Here is a 15101-nt window from a genome sequence, read left to right as displayed (position 1 = left end):
TTGTTATTTAATATCCAGACGATTGTAACTTTTACAGGAAGGTCCTCAAAGGAAGAAGAGGAAATCTGAAATTGTAGAAGCAGCTGAACAGTTAGATCTTTTGGCTATTGGTACTGCTGTTGGTGGCATTTTATTATACAGCACAGTGAAAGGAGAATTACAGAGTAAACTAGTAAGTATGATGTAGAGCAACATTATTTTTATGTTAAGAGACAATTGACTTAACGTTGTTCAAGAAAAGCTGAGGTGTACAATGTTTATCCATCTTGGGATAGCAGTTTTTTTTAAAAAAAATATCTGAGTGGTTGGATTTATTTATTCCTCCCAATGTGCTAGGGGTATCAATGTAACAATGTAAAAAAGATATGCAAAGATATTTTCTCTGTCTGGGGGAAGTTACAAGCCATAAGGTGTAAGTAAAATTGGTGCTTTTCGAAATAAAGCAGCTTAAAGATAATAACTTTGCCTCTTAAAATCTTTCTATATGGTACAAATGGGAGGGCAATTTTAGGAGATTCAAAGATAGTTGTAAGTCAAGGACCACCTGTAAAGCATTTTGGTCACAACTGGTTTGATGAAAGTATGAAACTTGCTGATAACTTTTCTTTTTACCTAGAATGGGCATGACAATAAAATAAACTGCATACGGTGGCATCAGGACAATGGTTGTTTATATAGCTGTTCAGATGACAAGCATATTATAGAGTGGAATGCGCAGACATGTAAAGTGAAATGGTGAGTCTGGTCAATTTTGAGTGTCTCAAAATTTCTGTTTTGCTATCTATCAGATCAGTTTATCATAGGTAGAATTGAGTAACGTGTAAAGAATGGGTAAGATTTTTTTTCATTTCCGAATACTAAAATGAATATTATTTGCTTATTAAACAATATTAAAAGTAAATTTACAAATCAGTGTGAAAGTAACATTATGGACCTTATTAATGTTAAGAAAATAACATTAAGGACCTTATTGCTGAAGCATACAGCAATCCCATTAAGAGATTGCCTCTCAAGCTAACCCAAGGCCTGTGTTAAGAATCATTTGAACGACAAGGCCAGGTTAGGGGTAGTACCACTTCTGAGGAAGGATGTTATAGAGGCAGGCTTCCTAAATCCCATCAGATGATAAAGCTTAATTGAAGACCCTGAAGCATGCCAATCGAACTCTGTTGGATAAACAGGATCAATGTATACTACAGGAGATAGGTAGTCCCTCAGAATCTCAGAATTGTTGAAATAAAATGGAAAGAAATTACTTATGACATTTGCAATCATCAATGGAAATTCATATATAGTTCTCTTTTCAGATAAACATCCATTCATCATGAATAATCCCATACACATTCTTATGGAAATTTCTGAATTAGTAAAATTTGATTGCTTTTTCATTTAAAATGCTTGGATCCTAACTTAAATTCCTTTATTTAAATTTAGAAATGTTTTCAATCCAATGGAACAATTAACTATAACAGCTTGCATTATAATATGCAATTAATTATCTTGTGGGCTATTAGAATATATCTGATACTTGATTTTTAAATCAAGGTGTAATGAATATTTGCTCATAGTTTACCTTGTGTGGGAAAAATATCTTAAATTTGCAAGAGAAAAAAAGCCACATTGCAAATAACATCTTTTTGAGATGTAATGTAAAATCCAGGACTAAAACTTGAACCCTTTCTTGGGTATATAAACCATCTGTTTATTATCTTTACTTTTTGTAAGCAGTAAAGGGGGAAAATTGTATCGAAATGATTCTTCTAACTACTGGTTATATATGAGGAATAAAACAATAAACATCTTGTATAAACAAGCCAGCCTATTTCATTTATTAATTTCAAAAGTGCAGTGTTCAAGTAATTTCAAGCAAAAATATACCCTGCTGTGATGATTTCCAATTGGTTTCACTCACTACTGATACCTAGTGAGGATAATTTTCTCTTGGCTGTCTGAGCAGGTTGTCTTCAAGTCAAAATTTAATAACTTGAATACATGCTAGAGTACATTAAAGCTTATTTGATAAGTTAAAGCTTATCAAATAGTATAGTAAGTACATAGATGCAAAAGTCCAGAATTAAGCACATTTTTTTCAATTTCTCAATGTTAAAATAAGAGCTGGTTGGACAGAATATTTTTAAAGGTAGTGAAAGTAGACACATCATAATACTTTTCAAACCTCTCTGGATATAAACTATAACATAAACGGAATTAAACATTCCTAGATGTTAGAAATCCAATTACCAGACTTTGGTATCACATGTATTTCCAGAAATGTCTTAGGACCCTACAAAGTTCTCATTGAGAAGAATATCACCTTTAGTTAAATGGAGTGGGTGTTTGTAAGAGTCATTTTGTGAATAAGCATAGTTTCCAAGGCAGTCATATTGCGTACATGCTATCAAAATGATAAATGTCCTTCTTACCCAAATATTTTTGTCGTGGAAAAGCAGCTTAACAGGTACCTTCAGTCTGGTTGAATTTTTCTGGCTGCTCAGAAGTTGCCAATTCAAGGAATCTTTTGGATTTACCATATATACCGAGTATAAGCCGAGTTTTTCAGCCCATTTTTGTGCTGAAAAAAATCCCCTCGGCTTATACTCGAGTCAGATTCCCCTCTGAAAAAAAATGGTGTGGAGTTGCTGCCGCCGGGCGGCCCAGTCCCGCCGCCTCGGGAAGGAAAGGCAAAGCACTTTTGCCTTTCCCTTCCCGGCTGGGGCTGTTGGGAGTCGCTGCGCCGGCGCGCCCCAGTCCCGCCGCCTCGGGAAGGGAAAGGCAAGCGCTTTTGCCTTTCCCTTCCCGGCTGGGGCTGTTGGGAGTCGCGCGCCCGGCGCGCCCTGATCCCGCCGCCTCGGGAAGGGAAAGGCAAAGCGCTTTTGCCTTTCCTTCCCGGCTGGGCTGTTGGGAGTCGCTGCCGCCGGCGCGGCCCCAGTCCGCCGCCTCGGGAAGGGAAAGGCAAAGCGCTTTTGCCTTTCCCTTCCCGGCGGGGCTGTTGGGAGTCGCTGCCGCCGGCGCGGCCCCAGACAGGCGCGGACCTTCTCCTCAGGGCCCGGCCTTTACCACCCCCCGCTCTTCAGCGCGGCCTGCGGGGCGGGGTCCCTGCGACACGGGGTGCAGAGGGCGGGCGGCCTCCCCTGCCCGCCGGGGCTCCTTCTCCGGTACGGGGCTCCGGGCACTGGGCGGGCGCCAAAGACCCGGGGCTCGGTGAACCGTCCGCGCGCCCGACCGGCGCGCCCCGCCCCGCTCCAGCGTGGCCTTCACGGCCTTCCTTCCCAAGGCCGCGGGACTGGGGCCGCCCGCCCCGGGGCAAGCCCCTTCCCTTCCAGCGCGGGGAGTGGCGCTCCCAATATTTTATTTTTGAATTACCAGAGCGCTGCTTTCCACCTCGGCTATACCGAGTCAAGTTTCCAGTTTTTTTGTAAAATTAGGTGCCTCGCTAATTCTTACGAGTAAATTCTAAATCAAAGTCTTAGTGATTTGAAGTCCCATTTTCCAACTTACAGAGTTATATATATTTATATGTATTTTCCTTTAGTCTTTAAGTCTGTATTACAGTAATTTTTAATTTATTTTTCTTAAATTCCCTAGTAAATGGAAAGGAGATAACAGCAGTGTAAGCTCATTGTGCATCAGTCCGGATGGAAAAGTACTACTTTCAGCAGGTCGAACTATCAAACTGTGGGACTTGGAGACCAAAGAAGTCTATAGAGTATGTATTGAGGGACACAGTGAACCTAAATGATCTTAATTCCTTAATCAATTGCTTTACTTCATCTTGTTTAATACTATCATTAGCATAGTTGGAGACTGCTGGACAGTTTGCTGTGATGATACTTATAAAAGGTGGTTTCAGCTGGCTGACAGTTGAATGAGGACATGAAATTCCTTGGCTGTGTCTGAGCACTGCCCACAGCAGTATTTGACAACATTAATTTGAGTTGCTGAAACACTATTTCTGTACACATCACAGGAATAATGTCTGGTTTGGTGTTCATTAATTATGAAGCACTAATGATTGTTAAACCCACTACTTTGGAAAATATAATTATTTTTATCTTTATAGTATTTTATGAGCATACTCTATATCATATCATTGGGTAAAAATGTTTACCAGTTTCTTATTCTTAGACATTTAGTTGATTTTTAAATCCAAATCCTGTTTAATGTTACCTTCTATGGAAATCTGAAGGAATAATTAGTAGAATCAATTTATCATATTATTTAGTGATAAAGACTGGGTCTACTGAAATTCAGTGTTCAAAGTCTTGTTGTAGTCCAGGAGAAGTAATTGCATTCTTTGTGGTAGAAAATAAATTATCTGTCAAGGTTCCCACTAATGAACCCAACCAATTCATCACTCTGAAACTTTCAGCTTTCTCAAAGAACTGTTTCATTTCACGAATGAAAACAAAATCAGCTCTAAACAGTTCCTGTTGTTTCAGTATAATTAAAGAATAGATACTTCTCTCCCTCATGGTCACAGGACATATTGTATAATTAGGTATAATTAGGTGTTCTGTCATCTCTTTGGCAACTCCCCTCAGTCTCTCTGGCCAGCATCTGTTGAGATGACCTTGGTTCCCACAGAATGATCTGTTATTATCTGGTCTGACATTCCAGATTTCCCTCCTCCCACACTATGTGGCAAGCTGTGAAACTGGAAGATGGCTGCTCCATTCTGAAGTTGAAAGTATCAGTTTTTCACTCTTCATTTAGCTCAACAGAAAACTTAAATTCCTGATTGTGACTATGTTTAAAAAGAGTTCCCTTCCATCTACACTACTTCTACTGTGAAGCTAAATTCATTCCCTACTTTAGGAAAAATGAGTTTCTTATGTGACACTATTTTGGGGCTAATGGATTCTTGTCGGGATACAGAATCTCAACTTCAAATTTTTCTATGCATTTTAAACACTGTCTTCCTGATCAATCTAAATGACATTTCTTGTTCAGCATTTCACAGGACATGCTACAGCAGTCTCAATGCTTAGGTTCATCACAATGTGGCCTCCAGCTGAAAATCAACCTTTTGATGGAATTACAGGCCTCTATTTCTTGTCTGGAGCAATGCATGACCGGTTACTCAGTGTGTGGTATGTATTTTTTTCAAACTGTTAACAATCGCTGTTTGATAATAATCATTAGTCCCAAAGTAAGAAATAAAAATATGAGATAAATGAGGTTTGTGGATCACTGCAGTGCATACATAAAGTTAACCCATAGACTTTTGCATAGCATTGTACAAGAGAATTTCTCAGCTATTCTGTAAGTATTCTTACATACTGCTTCCTAATTATTTTATTCATAGCAAGCATGAAAGCTTCTTTGAGAAGTTAAATTCTATAAAATGGACAAGAAGAAGCTACTTTCCCTTTCTAAAATGCTAAAACCAGAGATCACGCAGTGAAATTTGATCTTGGAAGAATTGGGACAGACAAAAGAAAACAATGTTTTACATAATTCGTTATTTGTTCGTGTCCTAGGTGAACAGACCGCAGTACTAGATTGGCTAGAGGTCCAATCTAACAGGGCATTACTTGTCTTATGTTTACCAAAATAATTTTTATTTATTTATTTTATTTTCATTTTTTTAAAATCTGTCCTGCTTTTTTCAAGGCAGGTGAGATCAGACAGGAAAGAAAAGAATGCTGTGATAAATTTCACAATAACAGATGAGCCAGTCCACATTGACTTGACAATATCAGAAAGCAAAGAACAGGTAAGAAATGTAGCTTATTTTTTCAACATTTATGTTCTAGTGCAACAATTGAAACCACTTTAGATAACTATGGAGGTAAATTAAAAGTTGGTGATTTTTAAAAATCGGGTTTAATGGCAAATGAAAATGAATTAATGACCTCCGTTTTGTGCCACTTCTAGATTTGGTTTTCTTCTCCATAGAACCGTATTTCTAGATGATCCATAATTTTTACTATTGATTTTATATACAGGTAATCCTTGATTTATGACCACAATTGAGCCCAACATTTCCATTGCTAAGCAGCAGTTATTAAAGTGAATTTCCTCCTTTTTATGACCTTGCTTGCTATAGTTAACTGAATCACTTCCGTTAAGTTGGTTATAAGTTGAAAACTACTTATAATGGTTTTTGTTTATAGTTCTGTTCATGATTTCTACTTGTTTCTCAAAGGCCAGTTTGGAAAAACAGCGTTTGGGGTACCGGGCGGCGGGTGACCTTGGGGGGCCGGCCGTCTTCTACCCACCCCTTCTTCTTACCAAGGGTATGTTAATCAGTATATTCAATTTAAAGTTCAACGGATAACACTTCTACCTTATCTTTTGCTTTCTTTTTTGTTTTTATATTTTTTTACTTTAAATTTATTTCAAATTTATTTAATTTTTTAAAATATTTAAAATGATGAGAATGAAAGAATGAATTATCTTTCTCAACACAGTGATTTAGATCACACATAATGTTGTGGCAATATTGTTGGTGACTTTCTGGCTTTCATTCTGGAAAAGAATCCATAGTCCTTTTTTTAATAACACACAATCATAGTCATAGTTGTTTATAAATTTCAGCTTTTTGCATCTGAAAGGGAATAATAGTTTATTTCTGTTTTCTTATATACATTGTCCCAAATTTGAACAATGCAAGGAAGAATGAAAAGGAAGTTAACCAAGAATTGCCGAAAGAATTTGTAGCTATAAAAATTCTTTACTTGGCTTTACATATACCCATCTAAACTGGTATTTTTGTTGAAATGAATCTTAAAGAAAAGTACTTGAATGTCACTTTTATAGATATGCATGAAATTGTGTTTTGTTTCATGAGCATAAAAAGTGTTTTTTCATAATCACAGCAAACCTCTCAACATGTTTTGTTTCATTTGCTGACAACAAAAGTCTTGAAGTGTGTTTTGTTTCTTAGAATATTCAAACTGTCTGTTTTAAGTCTTGGAACAGACTTATGAGGTATCATAAGCACTTTTCATCTTATTGTCATACATTGTGTTATTAACTATTAAGCTTGCTGTACACACATGCACAATGTATAGATAGCATTTATTGGATAAAAACTAAAACAATTCAATCCCATTTTTTATTATTTTAGTGGGACAAAAAGTAACCAGGAGAGCAAATTAAAAATAGTGATTATAATATGAAAACATATATTTATTACAGTTTTATATACATATACATACACACACATATAAAATATTTACATGAATAATAATTCATAGTATTTAATATGAAAACAGCTAATTCAATTGCTAAGCTAATAATTAAATCTGGACTACATAGCAAATTCCATATTTTAGGAATACTGCATCACATCAATATCCTTAACTATTTTTCCAAAATTTTATTAATATTTGTAGAAATGGGGAAAAATGCAAGACTTGTAGAACAAGTCCAAATTATATGTGTTAAAAATTTTTTGAATTTCTTATATCACTAGCATAAAAAATTGTTTTGCATTTTCTAAACATTATCTGTGGGTCAGTAAACAAAAACTGTTATGATTAATGATGTTCATTTTTCAATTTTAAGTATATTTTAAATTTTTTGAAATACGACCTGAATCCATTGATTCTCCATAATGGAATAATCACATTTTTCACTCCACAGTTGAAATATATAATATTGACTCTCTTGTCATTTTTTTTAATACTTCATAAAATTATTTGCTTCTGATTAAGCCCGTATCACTAAAAGAAGCTAAAATTGCCTTGGAGGCTGCTGGTCCATCCAAATTTTACTGGTTAAATTGGTGCATGTTTTAATTGCATATATTAGCAGCGTATGTTGTAGGTTAGTCAGATTCAACATGCAGTGTCTTAAATATGTAAACAACATGTGGGAATCAGTTCATTTAAACTGCTGGGCTCAAACATTCCAGTAGGCATGGCCACTTCCATAACACCATTAAGTGGAAAGTATCTTCCACTATTTTACCTAGTTTATTTTAAATCTAATTCTGTTTAAGATAAATGAATGGTTGGATATACTGAATTATGGCATTTTTTAACTTGATGGTGAAATTACGTTTTTTTCAGCCAGTGAAGATAGCAGTGGTATGCAGGGATGGACAACTGCATTTATTTGAGCAAGTTTTGAATGGGTAAGTTAGCATGAAAGAATCATATGTTTAATCTGTTTTAAAAAACAAACAAGCCTGTAGAAAGAATTACTGAGACAAGTTTCAATGGTAATAAAATTGATCCAATAACAACCTTTCTAAATGTTTTCCAAGCTAAAGCAGGTGACCTATGGGTTCCATTCTTTATAAATCAGGTGTGGAACTCTATTCACATAAGGATCTTTTCTTTCTTTCTTTCCCCATTGTATCCACTAAGTGTCCTTCCCATACCTGTACCAGAAATTCTGGACTCTAGCAGGTTATTTTGGAGGGTGCGTGTGTGTGAAGAGTGTGAAACAAAGCACAGAAAAAAAGGCATTTTTTCTCAATAGATTCAAGTTCCTGTGAAACTGGATGAAACCTTGCAAAATTTGATTATTTGAGTTTTAAAATTTTCAGATTTATCACTTTGGCCCAATGACTTTTTATTAACATATTAGAAATTATATTAGAATTAGTGTTTCTAGTTTCAGTCAGATCATGTTGACTTCCAGGTCCAGTTATGATTCTCACAGTGTTGTTAGTATATGAAGTCCAAACAATTTTCTTAGTTATAATATGATCTTAGCCTAATTTTCAGCAAGATGTGTGTGTGTATATCTTAACCAAGTCCCCATACAAATACTTTATATAACTTATTGCATCATACAATATTAACTGAATTCACATAAGCTTGTATCCAAGCTAATCATACTGTGGTTATTAAATATATAACTCAATTTCATAGTAAGTGAAATCATTAAGGTATACAGTATAACTGTTTATATGTTCAACCAATTGTTTTTCTGTAGCTATTGCAAAAAGCCCTTGACATCCAAATATACAATCCAGATAGCAACACCTGGAGAAGAAGAAAATTCCACACCAAAGCCAGTCCCTATCCTAGCAGCTGCGTTTTGTTCAGATAAAGAATCATTGTTACTTGTGTATGGGAATTCCTTACATCCTGTTATTGAGAAAGTGGTATGTATGGCTTTCTTAAATTCCAAGCTGGTATTTTAATTTTTTTTGAAGTTCTAGATAAAATTCTTTTTTTCTAAGTAACATGCATTTTAAATAAATTTTATATTTTATATGTTTTCTTCAAGAAATGCTGATTTCAGAATGAACCCCCCCCCCCAAAAGTAAATCTATATTCTTAACTCTGCACGCTATATGCAGTTACTTGTTATTTAGTAATGATATTTTGCTAGAACTATTAGGGCATAGATTAAATGTTTAAACAACTTAAATGTGCTTTAGAAAAAAGAACACCTGCAAAAGTTTTTTCCCCCACTCTCTTTTAATAGACTTTGAATACTACAGAAAGACACATCTGCTTTGTAAGGGACATTCAGAAGACACTGACCCTGAAAGCAGAAATGGCTATAACAAAGGTGAGATTTGAAATCAATATTTTATCCCTACGTAGATATATCAGTTATTATGAAATGAGATGGACTTCCACAGGATTAAAGTATAACAGTATCCCAGTTTTTTAATATAAATATAGATGTTTTGTAAATGAATAAAACCTAATCCAGTTTGCCTCCTTTACTTCAGTGATATCCAGCATATTCTGGGCTTGGTTGATTTAATCCAGTTAAAAAAAATCTGTATTGCACTTAAGAACGCATACAAGATAGTTTCCTGCTTGCTTTACTCGTATTTTGTTTACCTGCATGCTTGCGTGGTTGAACAAACCAGTGCTACAAGTTAGCTACATGGTTTATGATACGCTAATCCATGGAATAGAGAATGCTTATGGATCCCTGGATGTGCTGTGATGATCTCCTTATTGGTTTCACTCATCACTGAATTTCTCTGATGACACCTCTTGGCTGGCTGAGCACATCGATTGGATAGATTAATGGGCAGAAAGAAATTTCTGTCTAAACTTTTGCTTGCTATTATAGAACATAATTCTTTTCCCCCCCACAATTTTCTGATTGTATAGCAAAACTTCAATGGATTATTTCTTGAATTAAAAATGTGCATTAAGTGCTTGGACTGATTTGTCAACGCCTGACTTTTCTGTTATTTAAAGGTGAAGTCCATAGTCAGTTTTATTGGTTTTGTCTGACGTCTCTTAAATATAATCCATAAATCATGATTTTATTGTATTCATTTATTCTGTAGATAACTTGCAGCATCTTTAATAATATTAAGATGCAGGTCCTCAGCAATTACACAGCAAAAGATGAAATTTTAGGGACATTCATTTCTTATGAAAACTATATTCATTTAGATTCATAGGCTATATTTTGAAAATATTTTCTGTAATATACATAGTATGTAAATTATGCCAATCATGGGAATCAGCATCTCCCTCCCTGCCTCCCTCCCTCCCTCCCTCCCTGTCTGTCCTTCTGTCCTTTCCTTCCTTCCTTCCTTCCTTCCTTCCTTCCTTCCTTCCTTCCTTCCTTCCTTCCTTTCTCTTTCTTTCTTCTTTCTTTCTTTCTTTCTTTCTTTCTTTCTTTCTTTCTTTCTTTCTTTCTTTCTTCTTTCTTTCTTTCTTTCTTTCTTTTCTTTCTTTCTTTCTTTCTTTCTTTCTTTCTTTCTTTCTTTCTTTCTTTCTTTCTTTCTTTCTTTCTTTCTTTCTTTCTTTCTTTCTTTCTTTCTTTCTTTCTTTCTTTCTTTCTTTCTCCAAGCTGCATCGAGAGCCCAGGATGCGTTGACTCCTTCCTATGACGTCATTTAGCTGAGTCTGTACTAAGATATAAAAGCCAGGCCCCGGAAGAGACCCCAGCTTTTGACTCAGCTCCTTTCAGTCAGTAGCTGTGTCTCTGAAAGCTTCTGTTAGATAACACTCACCAGCGATCTTCAGTACCGTTTTTCCTTGTTTCAAGCAGCTCCCAGGATCTGGGTAGCTGCTCTTCCAGGAGAGCAGGGCTCGCTCTCTCTCTCCTGCAACGTTGGGAGCAGTGTTGCCAGAGAGCTGTTCAGGCAAGTTGGGCAGTGTCTGTAGACCTCCCCCATGCCTGCGGTTTGAGTGGTCATAAAAAGCGATCCGCAAACCGATAACAGCTTCAGCCAGCTGAGGTTCTGTAGATAGCATTCACCAGCGATCTTCAGTACCTTTTTTCCTCGCTTCAGCAGCTCCCAGGATCTGGGCGGCTGCTCTTCCAGGAGAGCAGGGCTCTCTATCCTGCAGCGTTGCCAGAGTGCTGTTCAGGCAACCCCATGCCTGCGGTTTGAGTGGTCATAAAAAGCGATCGGCAAACCAATACCAGCGTCAGCCAGCTGATCGTGTGGCCAGCGGCTGCCCTTTCCTTTGCTGACTTCACTCGGGGCTCTTTATAGCCTAAGGAGAGATTCTTCGATCTTGGAGCCTGTTTCCCATAGTCAGCGGCCATCTTGAATTGAAGCCTTCCACCATGAGGTGAGCGGCCATTTTGTAAGCCCGGGGGCCAATTTATACCCTAAGGGGCTTAATACAAAAAATTTACAAACAGTTTCTTTCCAACGCAAGAACCTTTATTCTTCAAATGGAGCAAGATAAGGGTCAGGCAGAGTTCCCCCCCCCCCAGTGGAACAGTCTCTTAAGCCCAATAAGAGAAAAAGTCGTAGGCAACGCACCCAATCAGTCCAGAGGGAGGTGGCTGCTAAAATGAAAGCTAAGGCTCTAGCCCTTAAGAAGGCAACTCAGGCTGAGTTGAGGGTAGAAAAGCGCAGACATGCAGCCCTAGAGAGGTAGTTCAACAGAACTATTCAACAGAAGGGAGTGCAACTAGAGCATGTTTCAGGTGGTACCCGTGGGCCCCAGCTAAGCCCTCCCAGGGGAGGAGAAGTTATCTATGAGCCTTTCCATCCTCCATCCTGGTCTCCTGAGGCCTTTGCAGTACAATATGATCCTCAGGATTTAAGCATATCTGGGCCTTATTTCCAACAGGCTTCTGGGCCCTATGCTTCTCCCCCTCCCTCCAGGCCTTGAACCTCTTCTCAATCTAGACCTCAAGCCACCTTCACTCCCACTCCCTTCGGCCTTCTGCCTCTACCTTTGAGCATAGACCAGGGAATATCCAAGATGTTGTCTCATTGGCCATTAGGCAGGGATTGGCTGAAGGCTTCAAGCAAATCCTTCGACCTCTGGAAAGGGTTCAGGCCCTTCTCCCTTCTCAATCTATAAGTTCCTTGCCTCATCACCCTGATTTACATAGGCCCCAGGACTTCTTCTCTACCAGAATGGGAGGAGGTTGATGAGGAGGGAAGGGCTTCACCATCTGAATCCAGTTACTCCTCTCATTCAGAACGTGAAGAGGGCGAGACCTTTGACCAAAATCTTTCAGAGGAAGAGGACTCTCACCCAGAGCAGACATCCTCTGCATTGGTCTTCAATTCTTCTCTCTTCAGGCCATTACTCAGCAAGGCCTTGGTCACTGCCAAGCTGTCGCCAGAGGAAGTGGCTCCTGAGCCACAAGGAATTCCCTCTAGCCAGGGAGACTCACTCTTCTCCAAGCCTGTAGTGCATGCAGGGGTTTTGCCTTCTCCCACTTTGTTCCTGGACATGGTCAAGGAACAGTGCGCTTCCCCTTCGGCAGGTCCTCGCCCATCTTCTCTGGATAAGCGTTTCTACGTCAGCGCAACCCTGGCAGTGCCTTCTGTTGACATTCCGGTTCTGGCCTCATTGTTATCTCCTGGCACTCTCACGTGGGCATCCATACGGTGGCTGCACCAACTCCAGATTAGATTGACTAGATCTGACCTTCGGTCTCACCAAGGCCTCAATAAGATTATCGCAGTGGCGGAATTCACTGCAGATGCCACTCTCAGTTCTGCCAAATTTGCATCTCGGGCCATGGCATCTTCAGTAGCAGCAAGGAGACTGTTATGGTTCAGAAATTGGCAGGCGGAGTCACACCATAAATGGAAGCTGGCTTCATTTCCATTCGTGGGCGATAAGCTTTTTGGCGATGCTCTGGAACCTTATCTCATCGAAACCAGAGATAAACGTAAAATTCTCTCTTCCTCTGGGAAGAAAGCCGACTATCGCCCAGCTCCTTATATTGGTAAACAGCCCTTTCGGGAGGGTGGAGGTTGTTCCTTCCGTCGCTCTAAGTAATCCCTTGTTCTCCCCACCCATCGGAGGTCACCTAGCCTTCTTTGCCTCCAAATGGGAGGAGTCAACGGCAGATGCCTGCGTGCTCAGCACTATTAGGACAGGATTACAATTGGACTTCCTAATGCCACCCCCCCCCCCCAATTTTTTTTTATCTGTCCTGTCTCAGTACATTTCAAGGCAAGACCTCATGAATCAGGCCATTCAACTCCTTCTTGAAATCGGAGCTATTCAAACCTGTTCCCCCCTCTCAACGGGGACGTGGGCTTACTCTCGCCTTTTCATCGTTCCCAAAGCCTCAGGGGGGGTAGCGAACCATCCTGGATCTAAAATTTCTCAACTAATTTGTAAAATACAGGCAATTTAAAATGCAGACTCTGCATTCTATTTTAGGGAGCGTTCGGGAGGGTGATCTCCTCTCTTCCTTTGATCTCATGGAGGCTTCCTCCACATCCCCATTTGGCCTCATCATTGCCAGTTTCTCCATTTCTGTTATCAGAATACTCATTACCAGTATCGAGCACTTCCCTTCGGCCTCTCATCGGCTTCAAGGGTCTTCACGAAGGTTCTGGCAGCATTGATGGCATCTCTGCTTTATGTTCCAATGAGGATCCAATGCTACTTGGACAACATTTTGATTCTGTCCTCCTCCATCCATGCAGCCCGTCGGGATCTGCAAATTACCCTGTCATATCTCCAGAGCCACGGATTTTTCCACTCCCACTCTAATGGTTCCCGCTTCCCTACCAACGGGCAGGAACCAGCCACTCATCCATCAAGGTCCCGCTCCCGCCACAAATCCGGAGATCTCTCAATTGGTGGTGTTCCCCGTTAATCTGGAAGGGACTCCTTTTCAGGGTCCCAGACAGGCTAGTGATAACCACCGATGCCAGCCTCCCGGGTTGGGGTTCCCATATGCAGGGCCAGATAGCTCAGGACCTTGGTCCTGGTCAGAGCAGGCCCTTCCCATAAATTGGCTAGAGTTCAGAGCCATTTTTCTAGCTCTCAAGCATTTCAGGCACTCAGTGACTGGCTCTCATGTTCTAGTCCTTATGGACAACATGGCCACCATGGCTCATGTCAACCGGCAAGGGGGGATGAGGTCCAGAGCCCTCATGGGAGAGGCTTTACGGTTGGGGTTATGGGCAGAGAAACACCTGTTGTCGATCTCGGCGGACCACTTCTCTGGGATCAACAACTCCCAGGCCGACTGGCTCAGCAGGAGTCTAGTCAACCAGGCAGAATGGTCCATTCCTCCGTCTCTATTCAGGGACCTTTCCCTCAGATTCGGAACGCTGGAGGTGGATCTCTTCTCCACTCCTCAAATCACCCAGGTCACCAGATTCTTCACCAGGTTTCCTTGCTAGGGAGCGGAGGGGACCAATGCCCTTCGGTGCAGATGGCCCAAAAGTCTCCTCTATGCCTTTCCCCCGCTCCCCATCATTCCAGCAGTAATTCGGAAGATGTTGGAGAAATGAGCGGAGCTCCTCCTCCTGGCACCCTATTGGCCAAGGACGCCCTGGTTTGCGGACCTGGTCAACCTATTGGTGGCTTCTCCTTGGAGGATCCCAGCCCATCTAATCTCCCTTCATCAGGGGATTCTGCTCCACCCGGAGCCCCAGTGGCTCAAGCTGACCATGTGGCACTTGAGCGGCAGCGGCTAGAGGTGGCTGATCTTCCTGAAAGGGCCATCATCACTATCCTGGCATCTCGCAAACCTTCCACAAGGCACATCTATGATGCCGCCTGGAAGGCCCTTTCCCGATGGTGCCTCAGGGAGGGTCTCTCTCTCCTGCTTTAGCCCAGTTGGCAGAGGTTTTTAGATTCCTTCAGCAATATCTGGAGAAAGGTTTGGCCCCCAACACCTTACGCAGGCAGGTTGAGCCCTCCTCGGTTCTTTCATGGGGTTCGCTTCCTTCCTTATCCCACCACCCTTCAGTCATGAGGTTTTTGAAAGAGGCT

At 40.2% G+C, this 15101-nt stretch overlaps 1 protein-coding gene and 3 non-coding genes across 4 annotated transcripts in view; all 4 read left to right on the top strand.

Annotated features, from left to right (window-relative positions):
- The window catches only part of WDR43 (WD repeat domain 43), a 31718-nt gene that overhangs the window by 4635 nt on the left and 11982 nt on the right, over positions 1-15101 (top strand). Inside the window, exons 2-9 of the mRNA XM_026681738.2 lie at positions 38-172; positions 617-735; positions 3586-3706; positions 4951-5090; positions 5614-5716; positions 8019-8083; positions 8893-9064; positions 9391-9477. Coding sequence (XP_026537523.2) covers positions 38-172; positions 617-735; positions 3586-3706; positions 4951-5090; positions 5614-5716; positions 8019-8083; positions 8893-9064; positions 9391-9477 — 942 coding nt within the window. The remainder of the gene's footprint in view (positions 1-37; positions 173-616; positions 736-3585; positions 3707-4950; positions 5091-5613; positions 5717-8018; positions 8084-8892; positions 9065-9390; positions 9478-15101) is intronic.
- Positions 1880-1957, top strand: LOC113423534 (small nucleolar RNA SNORD53/SNORD92). The gene has a single exon (XR_003372394.1). It is a non-coding gene; the product is annotated as a small nucleolar RNA SNORD53/SNORD92 (small nucleolar RNA).
- Positions 3817-3901, top strand: LOC113423513 (small nucleolar RNA SNORD53/SNORD92). The gene has a single exon (XR_003372392.1). It is a non-coding gene; the product is annotated as a small nucleolar RNA SNORD53/SNORD92 (small nucleolar RNA).
- LOC113423538 (small nucleolar RNA SNORD53/SNORD92) lies at positions 9859-9933 on the top strand. The gene has a single exon (XR_003372395.1). It is a non-coding gene; the product is annotated as a small nucleolar RNA SNORD53/SNORD92 (small nucleolar RNA).

Source organism: Notechis scutatus, chromosome 1 (assembly GCF_049901735.1).
Source record: "Notechis scutatus isolate UNSWTSFEM ecotype Mainland chromosome 1, rNotScu1.2, whole genome shotgun sequence".
NCBI classification, from domain to species: domain Eukaryota; kingdom Metazoa; phylum Chordata; class Lepidosauria; order Squamata; family Elapidae; genus Notechis; species Notechis scutatus.
The sequence above is the reverse complement of the archived record's forward strand: the minus strand, read 5'-3'. Positions and strand labels throughout refer to the sequence as shown.